Source organism: Equus asinus, chromosome X, assembly GCF_041296235.1.
Source record: "Equus asinus isolate D_3611 breed Donkey chromosome X, EquAss-T2T_v2, whole genome shotgun sequence".
Taxonomy (NCBI): Eukaryota; Metazoa; Chordata; class Mammalia; order Perissodactyla; family Equidae; genus Equus; species Equus asinus.
In genome coordinates this window covers 29,683,128-29,708,880 of record NC_091820.1, presented here as the reverse complement: position 1 = coordinate 29,708,880, position 25,753 = coordinate 29,683,128, and the positions used below count along the sequence as shown (strand labels likewise).

The window sequence follows — 25,753 nt, the reverse complement described above, 5'->3', positions numbered from 1 at the left end:
AGTCAAACAGTTAGTAAAAGACAGTTTCAAAAAGAAAATTATCTTGTGACATTGAAAGTACATTTTTTTCAAAATAAGATGGCTCATTTTTCATGAGTTCCAAAAGAATTCTTAAAAATAAATAAATTTAAAAAATAATTCTTATTAATTCAAAATGGACCAAAGACCTAAATATAAAACCTAAAACTTTGTAGAAGAAAATATGGGAAAAAAATCTTTGTGATCCTTGGTTAGGCAAAGACTTCTTAAATGCAATAATCCCAGAAGAACAAACGATTAAATTGTGCTTTATCAAAACTAAAAACATTTGTTTTGACAATGTTAAGAAAATCAAATTACAATCCAAAACACATTTCTAACAAAAAAATTCCAACTTGTACCCAAAAGATATAAAGGACACACAAAGATCAGTTAAAAAATAAAGTATCTAATGAAAACCTAGGTAAAAGATTTGAAAAGTCAATTCAGAAAAGAAAATACGCTTATGACATATTGCCACATGAAAGGATGTTTAACATCATCAGATATTAGGGAAATGCAAATTGAAAGCACAGGAGATAACATTTCGCACCTATTGCAACAGCTTAAACAAAAATGACCTTATCAAGTGCTGGTAAAAACATGAGGACCTAATACATTCACACATTGCTGATAGGATGCAGTATATTATAGTCATTTTGGAAAACAGTTTTCCAGTTTATTAGAAAATTAAATATATATTTAACATAAGGCCCAGAACTCAGAACTTTGAGTGTTTACCAAAGAGAAATGGAAACTTATTCATACAAAAATCTGCATGCAAATGTTTATAGTAGCCTTATTCATAACTGCCAAAACCTGAAAACAAGCCAAATTCTCTCCAAATGGTGAATGGATAACAAAGTTTAGTCAATCTATATAACAGAATACTTTTCCACAATAAAGTAGAATGAACTACTGTTACACATAATAATATGGGTGAATTTTAAATGCATTATTCTAAATGAGAGAAACCAGATTGAAAAGGCAAGCTACCTTATGATTTCATTTACGTAATATATAAGTGAAAAGGCAAAATTATACAAACAAAATGAGATCAGTGTTTGCCATGAACTGGAGGTGGGAGACAGGTTAACTGCAAATACGCACAAGAACAATTTAGGGGAGGTGAAGGAACTGTTCTCTATATTGATTTTTATATTTGCTATACAACTGCATAAAGAAAAGAAGTTAAAGCTAATCCCTTAGCTCTGATTTTTATACATCTGGCTTCAAAATCTAAAACAGATTAACAATATAGGCAGCTAGTCAGATGAGTCATAGAAGAATGAACACTTAGAGCTTCATAGCACCGTGGCAATTATATAGCGTTAGCCCTTCTCTTTAAAATGAAGACACTGTGCTCCAGCCTTGATAAAAACACAAGTGCGCATCAAGGAGAAGAAAAAGAACCAATCTCGATGTTTAGGGCCCACACCTCAATGAAAGGAGAGACTGACATCAGCCAAATGGTGGACAATCAGTTCCAAATGCCCATCCCTCCACAGAAACATTGAAAAGTAAGCAAAAGCTGTCAGGAGCAACTTTGAACTCTGGAAAATAGTCAAAGGTTTACAGCAAAGAAGTGAACACTGAATCAAGAAAAAGACAACTTAAAAAACAGTAGGATAGCTTTGTGGCATTTTTACTTGCCCTTGTGCCTCTCCCTTCCAGACACAGTGGAGGTCTTAAAGACGGCAGCCTGCATCCCGGTAACTGGGTTTGGATGGAAAAGAGCAGATCTTATTCACAAATCATTGTATTTGTGTGTCCTAACCTGTCTGGGGCTACCTGAAGGACTGATGCAAGGTGCCTGTCTTTCTTTAACCTGATCTCAAACTCACTCAGGTCAGAAAAGCAGTAGACATTGCTCAAAAATATTGTCAGGCAAACCAAAAACTTAGAGCCACGTGAGACAAAAGATTACGGTTGAAACATGCAAGCACAGCTTAAAACCTGGAAAGAAAAGCTGGAGAGAGAGTTTCTTTGGGAAATTAGAGCATTCAAAAGCACCCATGTGTATTGGGGCATTCAGGAAGCCACAAGCATGCCCAGGGAAGGACATGTGCTCAGGAAAGACCTGAGAAGACTAAGCTATCACCTTTGTCTGATCTCTAGGCTAAGTGCAATCAGGAAATAAAGGCTGGAATAGAGTTATAAATGGCCTGGCTAACTGCTGAATAAGTGAACTGGCACAGAGTCAATCCATAAGGAAATCTCTATCAAAACATTAGCTGAACATAAGCTAAAGGAACAGAGACTTTAGGGATCACACACAGCAAGGGCTTTGCAAAACATAATTTGGAAAAGTCACTAACCAAATGAATGACTGCAGCCTTCAACAATCAAGAACAGTAAATCTTGGGAAAAGGAGAGAAAATTTGATTTCCAGAGTTACCACATTACAATGTTCAAATATCCAGTTCTCAACAAAAAATCACTTTGCATACAAAGAAACAAGAAAGCACGGCCCATTCAAAGGAAAAAATAAAATGACAGAAGCCATCCCAGAGGAAGCCCAGGCACTAAACTTACGAGACAAATACTTTAAATTCACTGTCTTAAATACGCTCATAGAGCTAAAGGAAAATGTAGAAAAAGAAAAAAGGAAAACAAGAAAATGATGTATGAAAAATGAGAATATCAACAGAGACAGAAATAATAAAAATAAATGAAACCAAAAGTTGGTTCTCTGAAAAGATAAAAAAGAAAAAAAGGACAAAACTTCAAGCCAGACGGAAAAAGGAAAAAAATCTAAGACATGAATAACTAAAATAAAAAATGAATATTGGACATTCCTTAAAACCATACAAAAAAAAGGATTCAAAGAGAATTTTATCAACCATTGTGTACCACTAAAGGAAATAATCTAGATGAAACTGACAGATTCATAGGAAAACAAAAATTACCAAAACTGACTCAAGAAGAAATAAAAAATATGAACAGACCTACAGAAGTGGAGGATGAATCAATAAGACTTCCCAACAGCACAACTTCATGAACGGAAGGCTCCACTAGTGAATCCTACCAAACGTTTAAAGAATTAATACTATACTTCTCAAAATCTTCCAAAAGAAGAAGAGGAGGGAAAACTTCCTAACTTATTATATAAGGTCAGCGTATCTTGATATCAAAGATAGATGAAGACATTACTTTGCACAGGGAACCTCCATGGGTCCCCCAGGCTGTGACTTGCTCTCAACTAACAGTCCCAAAAGTCAGGCCGGCGCATGTGGCCAGGGCAGAGAGCCCGGCTGCCTGAGCATGGCAGGGGCACCTCCGTGGAGTGGAGCATATTATAAGCATTATACACCATGACCAAGAATGCAAAGGTGTTTCAACATACATAAATCATGTATGTCATGTCAGTTGATACAGAAAAAATATTTGACAAAATCCTACACCCTTTCATGATAAACACTGAAAATGGTTAAGATGGCAAATTTTATGTTATATGCTTTTTTACTACAATAAAAATGTAAAATATTGTGTTCAGTGAAAGAAGCCAGACACAAATGGTCACATATTATGTAATTCCTTTTATATGAAATATGCAGGATAGATCCAGAGACTGAATGCAGACTGGTGGTTGCCAGCCGCTGGTGGGAAGAGAAATGGGGAGAACCTGCTTAATAGGTAAAGGGTTTTACTTTGGAGTGATGAAAACGTTTTGAAATGAGACAGAGGGAGTGGTTATACCATATTGTAAAGCCACTAAATGCCACTGAATTGTTTACTTTAAAATGGTTAATTTTAGTGGTTACCAGGGGAAGGGGAGTGGGGGGTGGGCACAAAGGGTGAAGGGGCGGATTTATATGGTGACTGACAAATAATAATGTACAACTGTAATTTCACAACGTTGTAAATTATCATAACCTCAATTAAAAAATGGTTAATTTTATGTTATATAAATTTCCCCTCAATAAATTATTTTTAAAAAAATAAAGGAAAGGGAAATCAATCAGAGGCTCCCAAGAATTCCCAAGACACCTACCATTTGATGATCTCAAGGTTTTACAGAAATAAAAAATGTCTATTTTTGTAAAATGATTGAGAGACTGTATTATATCAGATCTCATACGAGATTATTTTATTTATTGAGATTAAACAGCTTAACTATTCTTCCCACCTAATATTCTCCTGTCTTTTACATGGATGCCTCTGACAGACAAACAGCTCACTTAAAAATTGAAACGGGGGCCAGGCCAGTGGCACAGTGGTTAAGTTCATACATTCCGCTTTGGAGGCCTAGGGTTTGCCAGTTCAGATCCCAGGTGCAGACATGGCACCATTTCTCAAGCCATGCTGTGGCAGGCGTCCCACATATAAAATAGAGGAAGATGGGCACAGATGTTAGCTCAGGGCCAGTCTTCCTCAGCAAAAAGAGGAGGATTAGCAGCGGATGTTAGCTCAGGGCTAATCTTCCTCAAAATAAATTAATTAATTAAAAAAAATTGAAACAGTCAAAACCTTGAATTCTAATTGGTAATTTATTTCCTCACCCTGAGCTCATCAATTAAAAACTAAAGAACCAGGGGACAGTGTGTCTGCAGTATTTGGAAGTGGCTCCAGACCCAAATATCAATTTTGGAAACTAAACTGAAAATTTTATAAATTATACAATTTATTAGAAATTTAAACTTATAAAAAATAAAATTATATATAAAAGAACAGAAAATGCAACTGAAGTAATGTCAATGCTAAAATATTTATATATGTAAAAATTATTACTGCATTTCAGCTTATTCAAATTATAAAATATGAAAATGATCGTCATTTTTTCTAACGACCCATTTAATTTTTTAACTATGTATTGATTTTTTATTAAAAACTAACATTATTTATGTTTGAAATAATTTTAGAAATATCAATCCTGCAACAACTGTTGCTCTATGGCTTATTGATAAGTTTCTAGGGGTGGGGAGAAGGGAAATAGGCCAGAATGGCAAACGTTTTAAATGTAGGAAAGAGACACATCTAAGTTTCCAAGATCATGACAACAAGCATTGATGGTTTCAGAGGGACATATACTTAATGCTGTGCCATACACATAAAGCCCATGCTGACAATCTGAAAAGGTCTAACTTAAATGAGTAGCTAAATAATAGAAAGGGTATACTTACAGCTCCAGTCATGCATATTATCTTACTAGGCAAAACACCTAGGTCTTCATTTTGTTTTTATTTAACCTTAGCTGGCTGCTATGGTCTGAAAGTGTGTCCCCCAAATTCATGTTGAAATCCTAACCCCCAAAGGTAACAGTATTAGGAGGTGGAGCCTTTGGGAGGTGCTTTATTCATGAGGCTGGAGCCCTCACGAGTGGGATAAATGCCTTATAGAAGAGACACTACAGAGATCCCTAGCCCTTCCACCACGTGAGGACACAGACAGAAGTCTGCGACCCAGAAGAGGGCCGTCACTCTACCATGGTGGACCCATGATCCTAGACTTCCAACCTCCAGAACTGTAATACATTTCTGTTGTTTATAAACTACCGAGTCTGTGGTATTTTGTTACAGCAGCCCAAACAGACGAAGACACCGGCTATACCACTGCTAGCTCCACCTCCTGTCATAGAATCTTTTGTAAATAGTCTGTTCTCATAACATAATTATAGAAGCCCAAAAATACTGTAGCATGTTTTATTTTCATGGATGTTTCATTTATTTTGACAAATCAGAGGAACCAACTCATTCCCATGATAATCTATTTCTGCAGAGACACCAGAATACAGACGTCAAGAAGTAAATTGAATAAAGATATATTTCATGTACAAATACTACCTGCTTTCATATTTCAGTCCTTAAAACAAAACTTTGCTTGATCCTCTTTCCACTGGAATTTCTCACTATTAATCATCAGCAACTAGTTACATTTTATCTCATTTCTATTTTTCCTCTTCTAGTTTGTCTGCCTTTTTTTTCTTATTTGGAGTATTAATATAAATCGATACTTTCTATCATATGTATTTTAATAGTTTTCATATTATTTTTAGGTTACTATCTTATTCTTTACGTTTTTTTCATATAACATATACTCATATTTTAAAGTCAAATAATATCTAAAAGTATGTTTGCCAAACCATCACCTTCAGCTGACTGTGATGGATGGAGATAGGTTCTCAATGGAAGAAGCTGAGGTGAAAGGAGGAGGAGGTTAATGGAAACGTGAAAACAAGGAAATGAGAGGCTAGGGTTCCGGACGGACCTCCAGAGGATACTGAAATCACTTAGAAAATGAGAGGAGTAGGGTGCAGAATAGATAAAAAGCCTGGCTGGTAGCAATGTCTAGAAATTACTACTCAGAGTAAGAGGGAATAGTAAATTCACATAATACAAAGTTCAAAGAAGCAGACATTTTTAACAGATAAAGACCATTTTTGGGGAGCCTAATCTGACACCCCAAAATGTGTCTCTTTGCCTTGAGGATTATTTCGGGCTGATTATTTTTAAGAACAAAAGACTCAGGAAGAAACTTTGACCTTTCCTCTAACTGCCTAAAAGAATTTAAGATAGAAGGCCTGTTCCAGGAAGGAGCTATCACCACAGAGAACTACAGTATAATATGAACTGGGTGACATGGACAGGGAGGAACTTAGCAAGGCCCATTTCATCAAAGTCCTCTCCATGTTCCATTGTCTTTGCAAGGCATGGCAAACATTTGTTTACCAAACATTTGCTTTTCCACCTCCATGTGACTTGCTTTCCTCCCCTTTGAAGCCCCAAACCACTACCCCCAACATCCTCCTTTGTCTTTAGCTGAAGATGTTATTTAAGGTGGTGGCTTCAGCCATTTTGGCAAGTTACTCAGTTTTCCTAGGCTTCTCCCATGTTATTAATTAATATGTTATTAAACTTGTTTGATTTTCTCCTGTTATTCTGTCTCATGTCAATTTAATGCTTAGACCAGCCACAAGAACCTAGAGGAAAATTTCTTTTTCCCATATACATGTAGGAAAATCAACCCAGGCAGCAAGGCTTCCAGAAAGCATCACCTCTAGAGCCACACCCAGATCCACAGGAAAGGCTATATGAGCAGCAGTGCCCTAGAGATAGCCATGTTCATAATATGAAGAAACCATGAATAGAAAAAAATCCCTAAAAACCTAGAGGACTTATGTAAATACAGGGATCCCAGAGGGCAGAGGGGAAGGGAAAGAAAGCCAAGTGTAAGGGAATTCAGAGCTAGTAGGGATGAGACTCTACTCACAGAGAGCTCCACTTCTGCGGATGAGTGAGGTAAACAGGGATCATGATGATTTAAATCCTGACAGTTATTGGGTATTAAGTCTTGACTGTCATTGGGTCTACTGCTGGGTCCCAAAGTCAGGGATGATAGGAGTGGAAGGCTGGAGTGGTGGGAGAGGTTTAACATAGAGCGTGATTGTGGGCTTTATTCAAGAATGTCTGATGTTGTCGATGATGATTATGTTGGTAATTATCAAGATAATTCAACGTACTGGTCTGAGCCCTTGACTGTCTCTTCTAATTTAAGATGAGGCTTTTCTCCCTCCTGAAACACATATATATTTTCTAAAACACTGTGTGAATTCACAGAGCTGAGAGTCAATCCCTGCCTTTTCTAATTGCCAATTGTGTGTATATGGGAAGTCATACTGGACTTGACTTCTCTTAACTCGCATCTTCACAGACAATTCACATAAAATGTGGTTTTACCCAAGGTAGCCCTGTAATTACCCAGAATGCAAAATTGAGAGGTTCCATGATTTCTTCACTCATGTAAGTCATATGCCCTCAGCAAAACTGTAAAAGTACAAGACTTATCTTTCACACAGAAACTCAGTGACACAGAGAGAGAAAAGATGAGTCCTATCATTGTGAAACCACTGAGGTATCCAATGAAGCGGGAAAACCCTGAAAGTTCTGTGATGTGTGCCAATCTGAGTGCTTTCCTAGATGTTGTCATTCAAACCAAGGAATACTGCAAGTTGAAAAACGATATTCTGATGAAGAAAAGATTTCAGTCCCCCAGCTAGTGTTGGTAGACAAAATTGCTTATGAATAGAAAAGGGGCTCATTCAAATATCCTCTCTTTTAATCCTTAAAGGATCAATCTTAGCTTCCTGTAAGAATGACTATAAATCTAGAATAACCATTGTGAAAAGTCTACCCAAAGTTTGCATATCCTTAAAGGGCAGACAAAGGTTGGTGAAAAAAAAAAAGAGTGAACAATTCTCCCTCATTTTCAAGAGCTTTAAGGCAAATATAGGGCAGCTGAGATGAGAGCTGCAGAGAGCTGCAGGGCAACTGAGCCACTACGGCATAACCAGCCTGTGCCACAGGGCAGAAGCTGAGCCAAGCAGCAGGAAACGAAAGGGTAAAAATAGGGGGAGATCTATACCAGGACTGTCAAGTACAACTTTCTGTGATGGTGGAAATGTTCCGCACCGTCCAGTAGCCATATGTGGATACTGAGAACTTGAAATGTGGTGTTTTGACTGAGGAAATACACTTTTAATTTTAATTAATTTATGGTTTAATGTAAATAGTCACATGTGGCTAGTGGCTACCATCTAGGGAAGCACTCTATACACTGGCCCAGAAGACATGTGAGTGGCGCACAAGGAAAGGAAGGACTTGAGTGACCTGGTGTAAACAGACTACTCCAGCCAAGGGTACCAAATACAACTGAAATTACCCTCCAGCTCTTTTGATTGTACCCAAACCGGGTGCAGTGTAGGAAAGGAAGGGTTGCAACTAGGAATAAATCAAGTCTTTTATTGCTGATTTCACATTTTCCTGCTACATAGATCAACCAAGAGAGCACCCACTGGCTATTTACATCTACACACACTCTCACACACACACACACAAAGACAGACAACTTATAGCTAGCTATAAACATAGTGGAGAATATTTGAAATGACTGGAAATCAGATAATCAATTTGCCTCACTTGCAAAAATTTAGTAAGTAAATTCTCACATGGTGCGCTGTCAATGCAGGATTTTATGTTCTTATTGTTGGACTGAATTATACTCCAATCCACTAAGTAAGTCTCCCTTTAAAATACCCAGTAAAGGCAGAACAATTCAAAATCTTAAGCAATGTGTGGTACTCCAGGAAACTGTAAATACATATAATTTATTTTAATTTTATAATCAATTTTTAGCACCTTAGAAGAGCCACAATCTAAACATTTAAAGACAGACTTACAAGTTTTTAATTGTTGATAGTAGTAAACAGTAAACTGGACTCAAAAAATGAAAATATCAAATTGCATATGCATTCTCCCAAAAAGTCATGTAACAGATTTAAGTTGGATTATATATTTTTTTTAATTTTTAGTGACACTTAAGTTCAATGCTTTTGTGGATGAATGATGACATTAAATGTAGTATGGGGCCAGCCCGGTGGCGCAGTGGTTAAGTTGGCATGCTCCGCTTCCGCAGCCTGGGGTTCACAGGTTTGGCTCCTGGGTATAGACTTAGCTCTGCTTGTCAAGCCACACTGTGGCAGCATCCCACATAAAATAGAGGAAGGCTGGCACAGATGTTAGCTCAGCGACAATCTTCCTCAAGCAAAAAGAGGAAGACTGGCAACAGATGTTAGCTCAGGGCCGATCTTCCCCCCCACACACACAAAAATAATACATACTTCCACTGTACGAAAAAATAAACCACAATATAGACTTATTTAAGAGGCGTAACTTGACCTTAACATACTTAAAAACACACAGATTAAATTACTGTACAAACTTATTAGTTTAATTTCCTTACTGAAGAATGTTTGTGTGTGTGTGTATGTGTGTGTGCGCACACCTCTGTGTACATGCAAGATGCAGGCATTGAATAGGAGAATGACATACCTTAATACTTCAAAATACTAACTTATTATAAAAGGATTATTTTCTTTTTGAGTTTTTGTTTCTATCAAAATTATAAGAGTACATATTTTAAAAAATTAAACAAAAATAATCCAACTAAAGCTTATTTTGAAAATCAGGATTCCCTTCCCTCTACCATTGTATATTCACACACACGTACACACAGACACATATGCACACGTACATGCACAAACACATAAATAAATCCAGATACAATAATTTTCAAGTCTCTTAGTTGTTTCTTTTAGATTTAAATGACCTAGATAGAGTGTAATAAAAATGTCTCAAATTTAAATTTATTTAAGTAATACACAATGGAATTATATTAGAAATCAATAACTGAAAGAAATTTGGTAAATTAATAAATATGTGGAAATTAAACAACATATCCTAAATAACAAATGGGTCCAAAAAAATTATATAAGAAATTGCAGGGGCTGGCCTGGTCACAGAGTGGTTAAGTTCGTACACTCCACTTCAGTGGCCCGGGGTTCACTGGTTCGAATCCTGGGTGTGGACCTACACACCACTCATCAAGCCATGCTGTGGCAGCATCCATGCAGAAGAACTAGAAGGACATACAACTAGGACATACAACTATGCATTGGGACTTTGGGGAGAACAAAGAAGAGGAAGATTGGCAACAGATGTTAGCTCAGGGCCATTCTTCCTCACCAAAAAGCATACCTTAAAAAAAAAAAAAAAAGAATGGAATACTACTCAGCCATTAAAAAAGACAAAATAGTCCCATTTACAACAACATGGATGGACCTGGAGGGTGTGATGTTAAGCGAAATAAGCCAGACGGGGAAAGACAAATACCGGATGATTTCACTCATACGTGGAAGATAACAAATACATGCATAAAGAGAACAGATTAGTGGTCACCAGAGGGGAAGGGGGTTGGGAGTGGGCAAAAGGGACAAAAGGGCACATATGTATGGCAATGGATAAAAATTAGACTACTGGGGTAAGCATGATGAAGTGTATTCAAGAATTGATAAACAATAATGTATACTCAAAATTACGCAATGCTATAAACCATTATAATCCCAATAAAATTACTTAAGAAAAATAAACCAGAAACGGAAAATAAAAAAAAAAAAAGAAATTCAAAACATTGATGAATACAAATGAAAACACATCATATCAAAACTTTTGGGATTCAGGTACAGCAATGCTTAGAGGGAAACGTATAGCTGTAAAACCTATACAAAAAAATGAGCAAGATCTCAAAGCAATACCCTAACCTTTCATCTTAAATAACAAGAAAAAAGAGAAGCAAACTAAACCCAAAGCAAGCAGAAGGAAGTAAATAATAAAGGATAAAATGGAAATGAATGAACAAACAATATAAAACACTACAGAAAATCAACAATACCAAAAGTTGAATCTGTAAAATGTCAACAAGATTGACAAACTTTTAGATAAGCTGACCAAGATGAAAAGAGAGATGACTCAATTTAATAAAACCAGAATGAAAGAGAGGACATTATTACATACCTTACAGAAATAAAAATAATAAGAAAACACCCTGAATAATTATATGCCAATAAATTAGATAACTTAGATAAAATTTCTCAAGAAGAAACAGAAAATTGAACCACCTTCACCCAAAGGTAAAAAGTTCCAGTTATAAGATAAATAAGACCTGGGGATATAATATACAGCATGGTGACTATAGTTAACAACACTATATTGTATACTTCAAAGTTGCTAAGAGAGTAGATCTTGAAAGTTCTCATCAGAAGAAAAAAAATTTGTAACTGTGTGTGGTGATGGATGTTAATGAAATTTACTGTGGTAATCATTCAACAGTATATACATATATCAAATCATTATGTTGTACACCTAAAATGAACACGTTATACATCAATTACATCTCAATAAAAAAAAAAGAAACAGGGAAATTTGCCTGGAAGAAGTATTAGAGAAAACTACTAAGATACAGATGAAGTGGGGAGGGAAGTATGGGGGAACTATTGGCCTATAGTTTTCTGAAAGGAAGCCAGAGAACTGATTCCAGTAAAATACAAAGTTTCCAAGAGAGAAAACATAACTACTAAAGGAACACAAGGTCATTTCAGAACGAGCAATAGGAAATTAAACCAACATTCAATGGGCTCCATCCAAAGTGGGTCATAAGATAGAGGAAACTCATGTGAAATCTATATGAAATCTAACAGGCAATACTGACAAAAAAAGAATTGAGGAATGAGAAACAAGAGGAACTCTCCTTTTATTCTGGATGCTATAAATTTTTACTAAGAGGAATATATGCAACAAATTTTTTTAAAAGTTTACCCATGATTTGACCAGACACAGAAATGCTATTCATGTTTAAGAACTGGGATAGCAGATACCTTGTCAAGTAATGTAATCATGCCATCTCCAGTGACATGGAATTAATTTTTTGAGTTGTCTTGTATAGATTATGATCTATTTAATTCAAGATAATGTTTCCCAATATTCTACAAAATCCTGACAAATGTCAATTTCTTTTCTTTGATTCCATTCTATTATGGGTTTTTCTTTATTCGCTTCTACAGACAACTTTGTAAGATATAATCAAAGGCTTAAGCATCTAGAAATTATTCTCCAAATAAACTTAATCCTAGAAGAAACAAATTGTGACTGCAAATTTATTCCCATAAATATGGAAAATGGAACATAAAAGAGACCATACAAAAGTGCTAATCGACATTTTGATGATTGCAACTTTATGAAATTGAAGATTTTGAATATTAATGACTAGGAGGAAAGTAATAAACCTAAAGAATGGATATGAGAATTTTGTGTCCATAGGCTGAAGAAATATATACTATTTTCTGTCACGTTTGGATTTATAACATGGTATCATGAAGGCTAAGTGGGTCAGGAGGCTGAGGACATAAGATCATATAGCCCAAGCTCTACAGGTCACCAGCAGCTAGCCTTGACAAGTCACTTCGTCTCACTGTGCCTCAGCTTCAACGATTGAAGAAAGGCGAAAAATCTAAGGTCTCAATGCTTATCTTATTGGATTCATGTGGAAATAAAGTGATATTGGATATAAGGGCACTTTATAAACTCTAAGTACTATATAATTATCAATTAAAGGATGGTTATTATAATTTAAAAAAGAAGTAGAAAATTTGAACATATCTATAACAAGCAAATAAATTGAATTAGTAATCAGAAAGAAAAGCCCAGGAGCAGATGATTTTAATGGTGAAATACATCACTAATTTAAAGAAGAATTAATACAACCTTTATAAATTCTTTCATAAAAGAAGAGGAGAAAACACATCTCAACTCATTTTAAGAAGTCAATATTACCCTGATACCAAAAACAGACAGTTAAAAAACAAAAACACAGTTATAGATCAATATTCCTTATGAATATAGATGCAAAACACCTCAAGAAAATACTAGGAAACTGAATCCAGCAATATATAAAGAAGATTATACTCCATGATCGAGTGGGATTTATCGCAGGAATATAAGGTTGGTTTAACATGCAAAAAATAAATCAATATAATGTACCACCTTAATAGAACAAAGGGCAAAATCATGTGATCATCAAAATGAATGCCAAAAAATTTACAAAATCCAGCATTCTTTCATGATCAAAATACTTAACAAACTAGGAACAGAAGGAAACTTCCTCAAACTGATAAAAGGAATCTACAAAAAACACACATTGCTAACACCACATTTAGAGGTGAAAGATGTATGCTTTCCTCCTAAAATCACCAACAAGGTAAAGATGTTTGTTCTCAGCACTTCTATTCAACATTGTACTGGAGGGTCTAGAAATCAGGCAGTAAAAAAAGTAAAAGCCATCCAGATTGGAAAGGAAGAAGTAAAATTTTCTCTATTTGCACATGGCAGGTTCTTGTATATAGAAAATTCTAAGAAATCTACTAACAATCTATTGGAACTAATGAATGAGTTCAACATTGTTGAAGAATGTTAGATCAACGTTTAAAATTAATTGTTTTTCTATACACTTGACATGAACACTTTGAAAATGAAATTAAGAAAATTCCATTTACGACAGCATCAAAAATAATTTAGAAAAAAGTTAATAAATGGGAAATTTGTACACTGAACACTACAAAACATTGTTGAAAGAAATTAAAGAAGATCTAAATGAATGGAAAGACATCCTATGTACATGGATTATAACACAACATTGTTAAGATGGTACTACTCCCCAAATTGATCTACAGATTCTTCATAACCCTTATCAAAATCCCAGCTGGATTTTTTGCAGTAGTTGACAAGGTGATTCTAAAATTCATTTGGAAATGAATGGGACGCAAATTAGCCAAAAATATTACCAAAGAAGGAGAACAAATTTGGTGGACTCACATCGTCCAATTTTAAAAATGACTAGAAAGCTAGAGTAATCGAGACTTTGGAATAAGGATAGATATATAGATCAATGGAGTAGAATTGAAAGTCAAGAGATAAACACTTTTATTTATGTTTAATTGACTTTAGACTGCAGTGCCAAGGCAATTTAATGGGGTAAAATAATATTGTCAATAAATGGTCCTGAGACAAATGGACATCTCATGCAAAAGAATAAAGTTGGACTCTTACCTTACACCATACACAAAAATAATTCAAAATGAATCATAGATGTAAATGTAAGAGCTAATACTATAAAACATAGAAGCAAACAAATTTTCATGACTTGGGTTAAGTAATAGCTTCTTAGATATGACACCAAAAAGCACAAGTGACAAAAGAAAAATATCTACATTGGACTTTAGTCACATGTGTCTTTTATATTGGCAAATGATAATACCCAGTGTAAAGAAGATGTGAAGAAAAGACCACATGGTGCCTCACTAGGATGTAAGCTTTCTACTATAACCCCAAGGTCAAGAACAATGAAACATATCTAGTAGGTGCCCAATAAATATTTGTTGAATGATGACTACTGAAGGAAATATAAATCGATACAAGTTTTGTGGTAGCAATGTGGGTATATGTACCAATAATTAAAATACACGTATCCTCTCCTCATCAATTCCAATTCTAAGTATCCAAAAGAAACAATACAACAAGTTCTTAGAAAGAAACGTGCAGGTTTATTCACTGCATTTTAACTCATTCATTGAATATATATTTATTGATTGTCTGATGTGTGCCAAAAAATACACTAATGCTACAAATATAATGCCAAATTATATATCATATTGTCTTCCTCCTTTGAATAATAATATGATTGATGGCATATAGATATTTCACTAGATTAGAAAAACTACATCTATTCTGGATTAAAATTTGTGTTAAGTACTAGAAAGATTACTTCCCAACATGGGCTTAAAATGTTATATTGCTTCACAGAAAATTAGGAATAAGGTAAGCCAAGAAAATAATTTGACCTTGTTCTGGAAATTCTAAACAACGCAACATGGTAAGAAAAATAGATAAAGATTATAATTACTAAAACGGAAGAGATAAACAACAATACTTGCAGTCCATTAAAGTATTCCTGAAAACTCTAAAGTAAATGGAAGGATAATTAAAAGCAACTGAAGGTTAAAGTGAGACAGATAGTTTTACACCTCATCAATATTATTAATTTTCAAAATATAAGAGCATAAAAATATATAAAACCCAAACATTACACTGTACAAAACAGCACAGAAAAATTACTTCAAAATATTTCAAAATTTTGCTGAGCAGTAGAAAAGGCTTTAATAAAATAAAAGCCATATCTTATTTCTGAATAGGAAGCTCAATTTTATACAGAAATCACTTCTCTCTAAATTTTTGTTTAATGCAACACAAATCAAAATCCCCATAGAAATTTTAGCTATAAACTTGAGAAAATTATTCGCATTCATCAGGAAAAATAAAACAGAAATAGCCAATAATATTTTGAAAAGAAAAGAATAGAGGCTACTTATCCTACCAGAGTTAAAAGAATTTTAATAGGACCAACCAGGCCAAATTGTTAGCAAATAAATCATTACTGTTGTTATGCAAGAAAAATCAAAGAAACACAATTTAAAATGTATCTTTCGCCTATCAGACTGGCAGAACATTATATATGCATACATACGTAACTGATGCAACCTACTTGTGCAAAGAAAGAAGACAATGAGCAACATTTTACACTGTTACTGGCAGATAATATAACTGGTATAATCTTTTTGGACAGCAATTTGATAACATCTATCAACAGCCGAAAACATGTGCCTAGAGTTTTACTAAATTATTACACTTCTAGGAAGATATAATGAAAACATATAATGTGAAAGCAAACATTTGTCTACAAGGATGTTTCCTACAGTTTCATTTATAAAGGCAAAAAAAGGGAAAAATCTTAAGTGTACAGCAAGAAGGATTAGTTAAGTAACTATAACAAAGCATAGCCGGAAAATAATAAAATATAGGTGCTGCAGCGGTTAAGTGTGCACGTTCCACTTTGGTGGCCCGGGGTTCACCGGTTCGGATCCCGGGTGCGGACATGGCACCGCTTGGCACGCCATGCTGTGGTATGTGGTAGGCATCCCACATATAAAGTAGAGGAAGATGGGCATGAATGTTAGCTCAGGGCTAGTCTTCCTCAGCGAAAAGAGGAAGATTGGCAGCAGTTAACTCAAGGCTAATCTTCCTCAAAAAAATAAAAAATAAAATATATCATCCCTAAAAAATGACACTGTATTTAGAATAATGACACAAAAAGCAAGTCATAACATTTTAATTGATACACTCAGTAAAAAGTGCAGGTTAAAAATAGTTCATAAATTATTACTTCATTATAATTATAGATGTAGAAATATAGGTATAGAGATAGGAGAGAAAAACAGCAATACCTCAAAATATAACAAGGGGTCATTGTTAAGCATTAGGATCTATTTATTGTTTATTTTTTCTTTCTGCTTTTCTAAATTTCTCATTTAATTTTGATAATAAAACTTAATAATCAGGAAGAGAATCTCACTGATATGCAAGATTAAAATATAAGTTGATGGTTACAAAACTTGCAAATGGTTAGGATACGTGAGAGGTGAGTAGGCTTCGAAAGATATTAGAATACTGTAAAACTTAAAAGATACACATCCTCCAAATCTCTTCAAATATTGTTAATTATGCTTTTTGTCTGAATTAGAAAGACAAATTAGAGATTTCATTATTCAAAAAATAACTGTAACACCTTGACAATATTTCATGCACTTCAAAATCCTTTGCTGAAAAGATAAAAGGAAAAGCTAAATAATATTTGTATTCTGATATTATCTGATAGCCTAAGTTAGGCCAAAGAAAAGTATTCACAAGCCAATTTTCAAAAAAAGCAAAGATGTTCCCTCTCTTCTTGATAGCCTTGCTAAACACTATCTATCTACGTATCACTGTTCATTAACATAGACGAATAATTACTTTACATCAAACTTACAGAAACTAAATACAGCATAGTATACATCTGAGTATACTTAGTGTTGTGTATAAGATAAAAGAATTTTCATTTTCTTTAATATCTGAAAAGTAGCCTTTGCTACCTCACCCACTATGGTTGTCTAAAACTAGAACAGACACGAGTGAACTCTGTAGACAGTATCATTCCATGTGAATCACATGTGCACGAAAACCACAAAACATAGCCCAGCCAATGTATTGTACTTAAGAAGGCAAAACTAACCTGTAACATTTTCTTAAATCTAAACACGTCCTCAAACGTTCCTTACTTTTTCTTCCTAAGAGCTAAATAACAGCTATCACTGCTCCTAAAATAAAATTCAGTCTCAGCAAACTATGTAGTTTAGTAATATTACTAAAAAATGGATTATTAAAGAAAGTACTTAGCATTCAATACACTTTCTTCTTCTGTTATTAATTATTTTCATTTAGTTCATTCTCATCTATACTTATTAGGTACAATGGACCATACCAGTTGTGTTGAAATATAAAAAATGTTTTAACATAAGAATCTTACACTCTAACTGCCATATAGAAGTTTGATTCTGGCTTGGGAGGATGTGGCAATATGCCTTTCCACATCATGGGTAGCGAGAATTTCTCTCCTTGGTATTTTTGTTGCAGAAGCTCTGAAGCAAAAATGTATCCGAGATGGTCCCTGAAACTTTGCCAATGGTACCCCTTCCTCCTTCGCACATTCCAAGAAAGGTACTTTCTTTGATTTTGCTTGCTGTTTTTAAATCACTAAACATCAAGGGACCCTATAAAAAGAGCCAGTATCACAGCAACTCCTCTTAAATCCTCCTAGCACATCTTTGGTGGCTTCAGGTAGTGATTCCAAGAGTCTTCAGCATACCCACTCAGATATAAGTACAAAGGAGATGCTAGCTCAAATATAAGTGATTTTTTTGGTTAGTCTCAATTTTCCTCTCCTTCATAACATGTCATATCTTGAATTTTCTAGAAAGCATAACCAAGACCACAAGACCATAGCTTCCTTGTGCGTGCCCTCTGCACCTCTTGAGACACTCTGCAAGCATGAGCCAGACACCTCTGGCAATCATTTTACTGAAATAAAGGGTACACCCAGGCATGCTCACAAATTACAAAAAGACCCCCTATAAAAAAAGCTTAGCTGATCGTTGATAGCTTCTGAGTTGGGATTATCTTAACTCCACTACTCTCCAGTAATATGAGTAATAGAGTGCTGAACTTACTTCTGTTGGAGAAAATGCTATGCCACATTCCAGAGATGTCTTTTCCTCTAGCTCCAAAGCATATATGTTAGGAAATGCAGGGTCTGTGAATTCCCCTACAAGACAAGAAAAAGGACATATGAAAAAAAAGCCAGATACTTACCTATAATATCATTGTTAAACGTGGAAATGAAACCTCGACAAACTGCATTAACACATTCATAACAGTCAAAAAGCAGCCGCTGAAATATTGGTGCAGGGCTGCATAAGGGTGCTGGGTCAAAGAACTGCTCTTAATACGAAGATTCTAATCAGCAAAAGTGATATCCAAACATGGTGCAAACATACATTCAATCAGCAGAACAAAGAGAGTAAATCCACTTTAAAAAATCTCCAAAGTTCAAGAAGCACATAACAGTCATGTTCAGATGAATGTGGAAAGGAATAAAGGTGAAGGTCAAGTAACTGATTGAATCTTAGGTCTGAGAAAGTTGGGAGACACCTTCTCCAGTGGAGATGGAGCAGGGAAGACCCTGATGCCTCAAAGAGTCCACAAAGAAGATAAACACAGTTTTATACAGGGAAATTTTTCAACAAAATGGAATCACTCCAGATACAAAAGCATTAGGTGGAGATACAGAAAAAATTGTCAAATAGTAATGCAAGCCTCAGGGTCAAAAAATACAACCACTTAAACAAACTTCATTTATTTATTTATTTATTTATTTATTTATTTATTTATTTTATTTTATTTTATTTTCTGGTGAAGAAGACTGGCCCTGAGCCAATTTTCCTCCATTTTTTTTTGTATGTGGGATGCCGTCACAGCACGGCTTCATGAGCAGAGTGTAGGTCTGCGCCCAGGATCTGTACCCTTGAACCCTGGGCCACTGAAGCAGTGTGTGCAAACTTAACCACGATGCCACCGGGCCAACTCCTAAATAAACTTCTAAAAGAAGTTCCTGAAAGATCAAATGTTAGTTACAGTAGCACCTTTGTCCTCATCTAAATGATTCTAAAAATCCTTTTTTCTCCCTAAAGTTTTCTGATTAATCCAAGGAATGATAATTTCAATTGCCCCTGTCTGGAAAAGAACTTCAGTAACTCATGCCACTCTCCTTCATCCTACTCAATTTCACTCACCTTTATGTATGAATAAAAACTATTAAACAAAGGAACAAAAAAACTCATTAAGGGTATATTACTACAAGCATTGTTTGTGGTGTGGGAAAAGATACACATATTATACAGCAAAGAACATCCACCTAGAATGGATATATATCTAGAACACAGAAAACATAATAAAAATAGATGGATAAATAAACCAATATTCATAAATATACTTGGAGTATATATAAACACATAGCTTTTGAAATGCAATAATCCAAGATAGCCTCAATAAATATTTCTCTTGTGCCTATAATGTGCACAGCACTATACCGGACAACTCCAGAGAAAACGAAAATTGAAAATGCAGTCCTTAACCTCACAGAGCTCACACTGTAGCAGCAGACACAAACAGGTACACAACTCTTTCTGATATAAGGCAGAATTTGGTTAGTGGTGCAATAAAATTTACACGATGTCCTAAGGCAGCAAAGGTTACAGAAAGTAATTTCAACCAACTGGATAGGGGTGGGAACAGGGCTAATGACTCACAGGATGCAGGAGGTTGAAGTTAATTTATAAAAGAGGGTGGGATCTCAGGCAGCAGGGACAGAAGAGGAGGAACCATCCTAAGAGAAGGGAAGCCCAGTGCCTTTGGGAGGAAATGCATAACACAGTCTCGCAGTAGCAGAGAGAGCCGATGGAGCCTACAAAGGAGAGGCGACTGGAAAGACAAGGTGGAGTCACCCCAGCGCATCTCCACATTTCCTCTCCCATAAGTCCTCTATCAAAGAATCCTGCAACGGTCATGTGGAAAACCAAGTCTAATTCGTCACAGAAGGGCACTGATGTGTTAAAATACTTATAATAATAAAAGAAGTTTTCAGGACATTTTAAGTATAAACTTTACTGCAAATTGTTAATAATCATTAAGATCAACTTATGTACCTCCTAGACTGTGTCAGCAGCCTGCTGAGAACCACGCTATTGGTAACAGGAAACCAGCAAAGCTTTTTAAGCAGAGGAGAGGTGTGGTGAGATCTTTTGCTTTAAGGCAACCACTCTTTGGAATAGGTATGAGGAGAAAGGGTTGGAGGCAGAGAAAGCATTTACAAAGATGACGCAGTAGCCTAGAACGGCGGCTGAGCTAGGGCTAAGGCAGAATTGCGGAAAGAAATGTACTTTGCAGAGCAGCTCTGAAGAATAACCAAGAGTCTGTGATCCATTGAACAAGGTACATGAAAGTATATAGGGAGAGTAAAGTGTTAAAGCAGCTAAAGTTTCAACACTCAGATTTTTACAAAATGAATATAGATTTTACACGTATTTCCAACTGCCTTTTGTTATCATTCCTGGGCTATTCCACAGTCCGCGTGAACACAGCATGCTCACCTAAACCTGATCCTCCTCCTGTGCTACACCAACTATGAATTGTATCTCCAGCCACCTACTTCTTACAGTCAAAACCTGGGAGTGATCTGAGACCTCCTCCTCTTCCCTACTACCCATGTCCACTTGGTAACCAAGTCAGAGCATTTCTAACTTCTCAGCACCTTGTATTCTCTTCTTTCCCATCCCTGGCATCACTGCCTGAGTTCAGGCTCTCATCATTTCTCACCTGTATGGCCACAACACCTACCTGATCTCCCTGTCACTCATCTCGCCCTTCCCACACCCACCTTCTCCTGCAGCCCATCCTTGACTTTGCTCCAAAAGGCAAATTAGTAAAGTACGAACCTAATCACACGGTCACCTGGATATAAATCCTTTAATGGTGCTGCCTAACCTCTAGGATAAAAGTCCAGAAAAGACCCTTAGTAACCTGGATCTCACTTGCCCCTCCAGTCCTGCCTCTAGGCTCTGGATATCCCGAACTACTCACCATCTTGACTCACTGATAGGCCTTTTCTTGCATTCTTTCACACATCCCCTTTTCTTGTGTATCTCCTGCTCATTCTTCAAGACTCAGATTAGGCATCAACTTCTCCAAGAACTCTTTCCTTATGACTGATTCTTGGCTAGTTTCCCCTAATATATGCTCCCTTAGCACTACACACTGCCTTGTCTTATATCACTGGCCATGCTATATGGTAATAACCTGATTCTTTGCCCACCTCTCCTGTAATACGTGGTCTTCATTTGTCACTTAGATCCAAGAGCCATCTTTCTCTGCTCTGCTCTGTCCTGACCTCTAAAGACTGATTCAGCCAGACTCCTTGCTCTTCTGCCTCTAATTTGGTTCAAGCACAGGGGACACCAACAGGATACCAGAGAGTAGGAGGTATATTTTATGCCCTCATGTCTTCCTGCCTTGGCTACACTTCTGGCAATAGCTGCATTCTTTTACAGCTATAGCTCTTATCAGTTGGCCCCTCTTTCATAGTTCCACCACTCACAGGGCTCCAATAATATCTTGCCTCCTCTGGCTCCTTCAGGCCTAGAGGTGGTAACAGCTTCACTCGTTTTTGGTTTCCTTTATTCTGCCTCCAATCTCTATAGATAATTCCTCCATTAACTTCTGTTCAGCTAAACTCTCTGAGTGAGTCAACTGTTTACTACTGAGACCCTGACTGATAAACTTACTGTTCACTTCTTGAGAACATTCAAGATACCTTATTATCTTTATAGATGCAAAGTCTGGTATCTAGCCTATAATTGGTTTTAACAAATATTTGTTGAAGAAAAAAATGACTAAACTAATGGTTGGCAAGCATTTTCTGTAAGCGTCCAGATAATAAATATTTCAGCCTTTGCAAGCCATATATGACTTCTACCACAACTATTCAAATCTACCATTATAGCATGCAAGCAGCCATAACCAATATATGAACAAATGAGTGTGTCTGCATTCTAATGAAACTTTATTTATAAAAACAGGCATCAGGCGAGATTGAACCCCCAGGCCTTAGTTTGCCAACCCCTGGAGTAAACAATTGAAATGCACTTACGAAGGTGTCTATTTTTTAAAAGTTATTTAACACAAAGATACCTAATACATAAGTAAACATATAGAGAGAGCTCTCCAAACACATTTATCTGAGCTTCTTGAGCAATTAATAATTTTATTTTTATTTATAGCAAATACTTATCCATAACATACTTAACTTACTATATTAAGTCAATAAGCATGGTTATATGTCATGCATTACCAAGTGTTCTGATATTAATATTGATGTATTTCTAGAAAAGAAACACCATGACGGGTTATAGAGTATAAGAAAAACATGCATCGAGTCATTAAAAATATTTAAGAATAATTCTCCTTGACTTATAGTATTTTTTAACATTCTACCTTAGAGCAACTTAAAACTGTTTTACATTTACAATAATATCATTATAGAATAAAATACATACCTGATTTGTCTTTAAAGTCCATTGAAAATTCTTCAGAGTATTCTAGATTAAACTCCACTCTGGCACGTGTCATACCTTTGTTTTTTACTAAAAATGGAATAATCTGGGTAGAGCCAATATAAGTGCCACTGAAGTTAAATACATCCTAAAATTTTAAAAAGGAAATAATAGTAGAGTAATATTTTATGAAAACAATATAAACTAAAAATTATACTGTAAGAGAGTATATCTTAAAAGTCCTCATCACAAGAAAAAAACATTTGTAACTATGTTTGGTGACAATGTTAACTAGACATTGTGGTGATCATTCTGCAATATATACAAATATTGAATCATTATGTTGTACACCTGAAACTAACAATATTATATGTCATTTATACCTCAATAGAAAAATTATACTGTTATGTTTATGAAGGATATTACTAACTACAGTACTCTGTAAAAATTAGCCACATTTTCCTCCCCCCCACCTCCTATATGTTACCAAATCCCATTAATTCTGCCTCCTTCATCACCTTTTATCCTTATCATAATTGTGTGAAGTTAGTAACTCATCACTTTTCATTTCGTTTCTAGATTTTGACTTTCTCCAATTCTCCCGTACACAACTAAGTCACAATTAAACTAATTGAAAATCTGACCACATCACTTCCTATTTTGAAATTTGGTGCTTCTCCTCCATCTACAGGACAATGTCCAAGTTCCTTAGCAGGGCTCATGAAGTTCCTCAGGACCTTCCCCTGCCTCATGCTCCAGTCTCACCTAGCTCCACTCACCCTACCGCTTCATACTTCAGCAAGCTGTATGACTTGTCCTCTCCAACCAAGCTCTGATGCTTCAGCCTTCCTTGTCTTTATCCAGGTGTCCCTTCTGTCAGGAAGGCCCTTCGCTAACTTGTAAGCGCCTGATAAAATACCATGCCTCCTTCAAAGCCCAGTTAGATAAAGCACAGTGAATTATGCTGTGCTCAGGACTACATCCCTTCCTTATATTTACTTATTTTATGACATCACAAAGTCGATTTACTTCTTCACATATCTGCCTCTCCTAGTGGACCTTAAGCCTGATTCATTTTTGCATCCCTGAGACCTATCTGACACCTAGTTTAAATATATAAGGAATGTTTATTGAATGCATCTTAACTTTAGCTTATATGCCAGGCATACGCCTACACCACAAAACTTTGTAGGATTCCTCCTTCTGGTAGAGTTACTATATATACCCTACTGTTCCTTAGTAAAAGAATTACATATAACATTAAAAGAGAAAGAGGCAACAGTAGCCTAATGTTGAGGAAAATACTACATTAAGGTCCACTGACCACTATTTGTTTCACTTAAAATATCAACCCAGTTCTACAGGTGAAATCTGTAAAATCCAAAATGGGTAATGAAAGTTTAATACTTTATATATGCAAAAAAATCACTCCTCTTATCCCATTCTGGCTTTTCTCATATGCTCATTTGGATAAAATTTCCTAATTGTTATTAAGATACATAGTCAACACCATACAGTTATTAGATGTGTTGCTGACAATATCTGGTGATACTAGAATATTGTTTTTAAAGGGCAGATAGGCAGCTATGTTTAAAATCCAACATAATTAGGAAATATTGATAAATACATATTAATGTAAAGTTCTATAAATTACTCACTTGTACCATAACATGCAAAGCATGCCACAAATGTCTTTAATCTGAGGAAATAAAGTAGTGAAAGTCTCAATACTTGTCTAATACTGTTCAAGGAGGGACACCATAGCAATGGAAAAAACACAGTGGATACTATCGAGTTTAATCTCCAGGAATTGCCATAGTCTTGGACAAGCTAGCTTAGTATCTGTCAGTCTATCTGGACTTATCATGCCTTCAACACTGAAAAAAATAAAGGTTAGAAAATTATAACTTAAAGCCAGACCCAGAATTGTGGTGATGCCATTAAAGTGCAGACTAGTAATGAGGCCCTACCTGAGGCAACCAGCAGCCTCATCAATTTCTGCTCAATTTAGTTCAGCACCAGAATGGTGCTAGGTGCTGGGGTACTATCAGGAGAAAAAAAAAAGTGCAGACAACCTGAAAATGATAGACAATTGCTATGCTGGAGATGTTCATAGAGTTTAAGATGTTCGTAACATCTCACAAATGTCAAAACGGAAGGACATATGGGCCTGCTTTGAAGGATCAGGGAAAATTTCTTTGGGTAGATGAGACCAGATCTAATTCCTTAAAGGCTGGCCAGAAAAAAAAGTAGCATGTGCGTGTGCACTCTATCAATCATAGAACAACATTTTACCAGGGTATAGAATAATTCAAAAAATAAATACGACTACAGTTCAGAAAATGAGAAACAAGAAAACAGTGAGATATCATTTTATACTCAATAGGATTGTTAAATGTTAATTCTTACAATACAACTTATGCAGCAATGGAATGTGAGTCAATGGAAACTTGGGAAGAAAATATGGAAATTATCTCATGAAGTCAAACATGCACATACTCTACATCTTAGCAACTCCACTCCTAGAGAAACTCTTGCTTATGTACCTCTGAAGATATGTATATGAATATTCATAGCTATAGTGTTTGTAATAACAAAAAACCAGAAACATGTAATTAGATGGACAACGGAATGAGTTTACAAATTATAGTATGTCTACACAATAGACTATTCAGCAATAGTGACAAGGAATAAAATACAGCTCCACACAACTTAGATGAACTTTGGAGCCACAATATGTAATTAAAAGTACCTCACCAAAGACAGTACATCTTTGTTATAAAGCTCAAAAATGAACAAACTAAATTAAATAAT

General features: G+C 35.6%; 1 protein-coding gene across 2 annotated transcripts in view; it reads right to left on the bottom strand.

Moving 5' to 3' along the window:
- CFAP47 (cilia and flagella associated protein 47) overlaps positions 1-25,753 on the bottom strand; it is a 423,199-nt gene that overhangs the window by 333,005 nt on the left and 64,441 nt on the right. For both annotated transcript variants that reach the window (XM_070502678.1, XM_070502679.1), the window contains exons 20-21: positions 22,943-23,087; positions 18,503-18,597 (exon numbers count right to left, since the gene is read on the bottom strand). In XM_070502678.1, the coding sequence (XP_070358779.1) occupies positions 18,503-18,597; positions 22,943-23,087 (240 nt within the window). The remainder of the gene's footprint in view (positions 1-18,502; positions 18,598-22,942; positions 23,088-25,753) is intronic.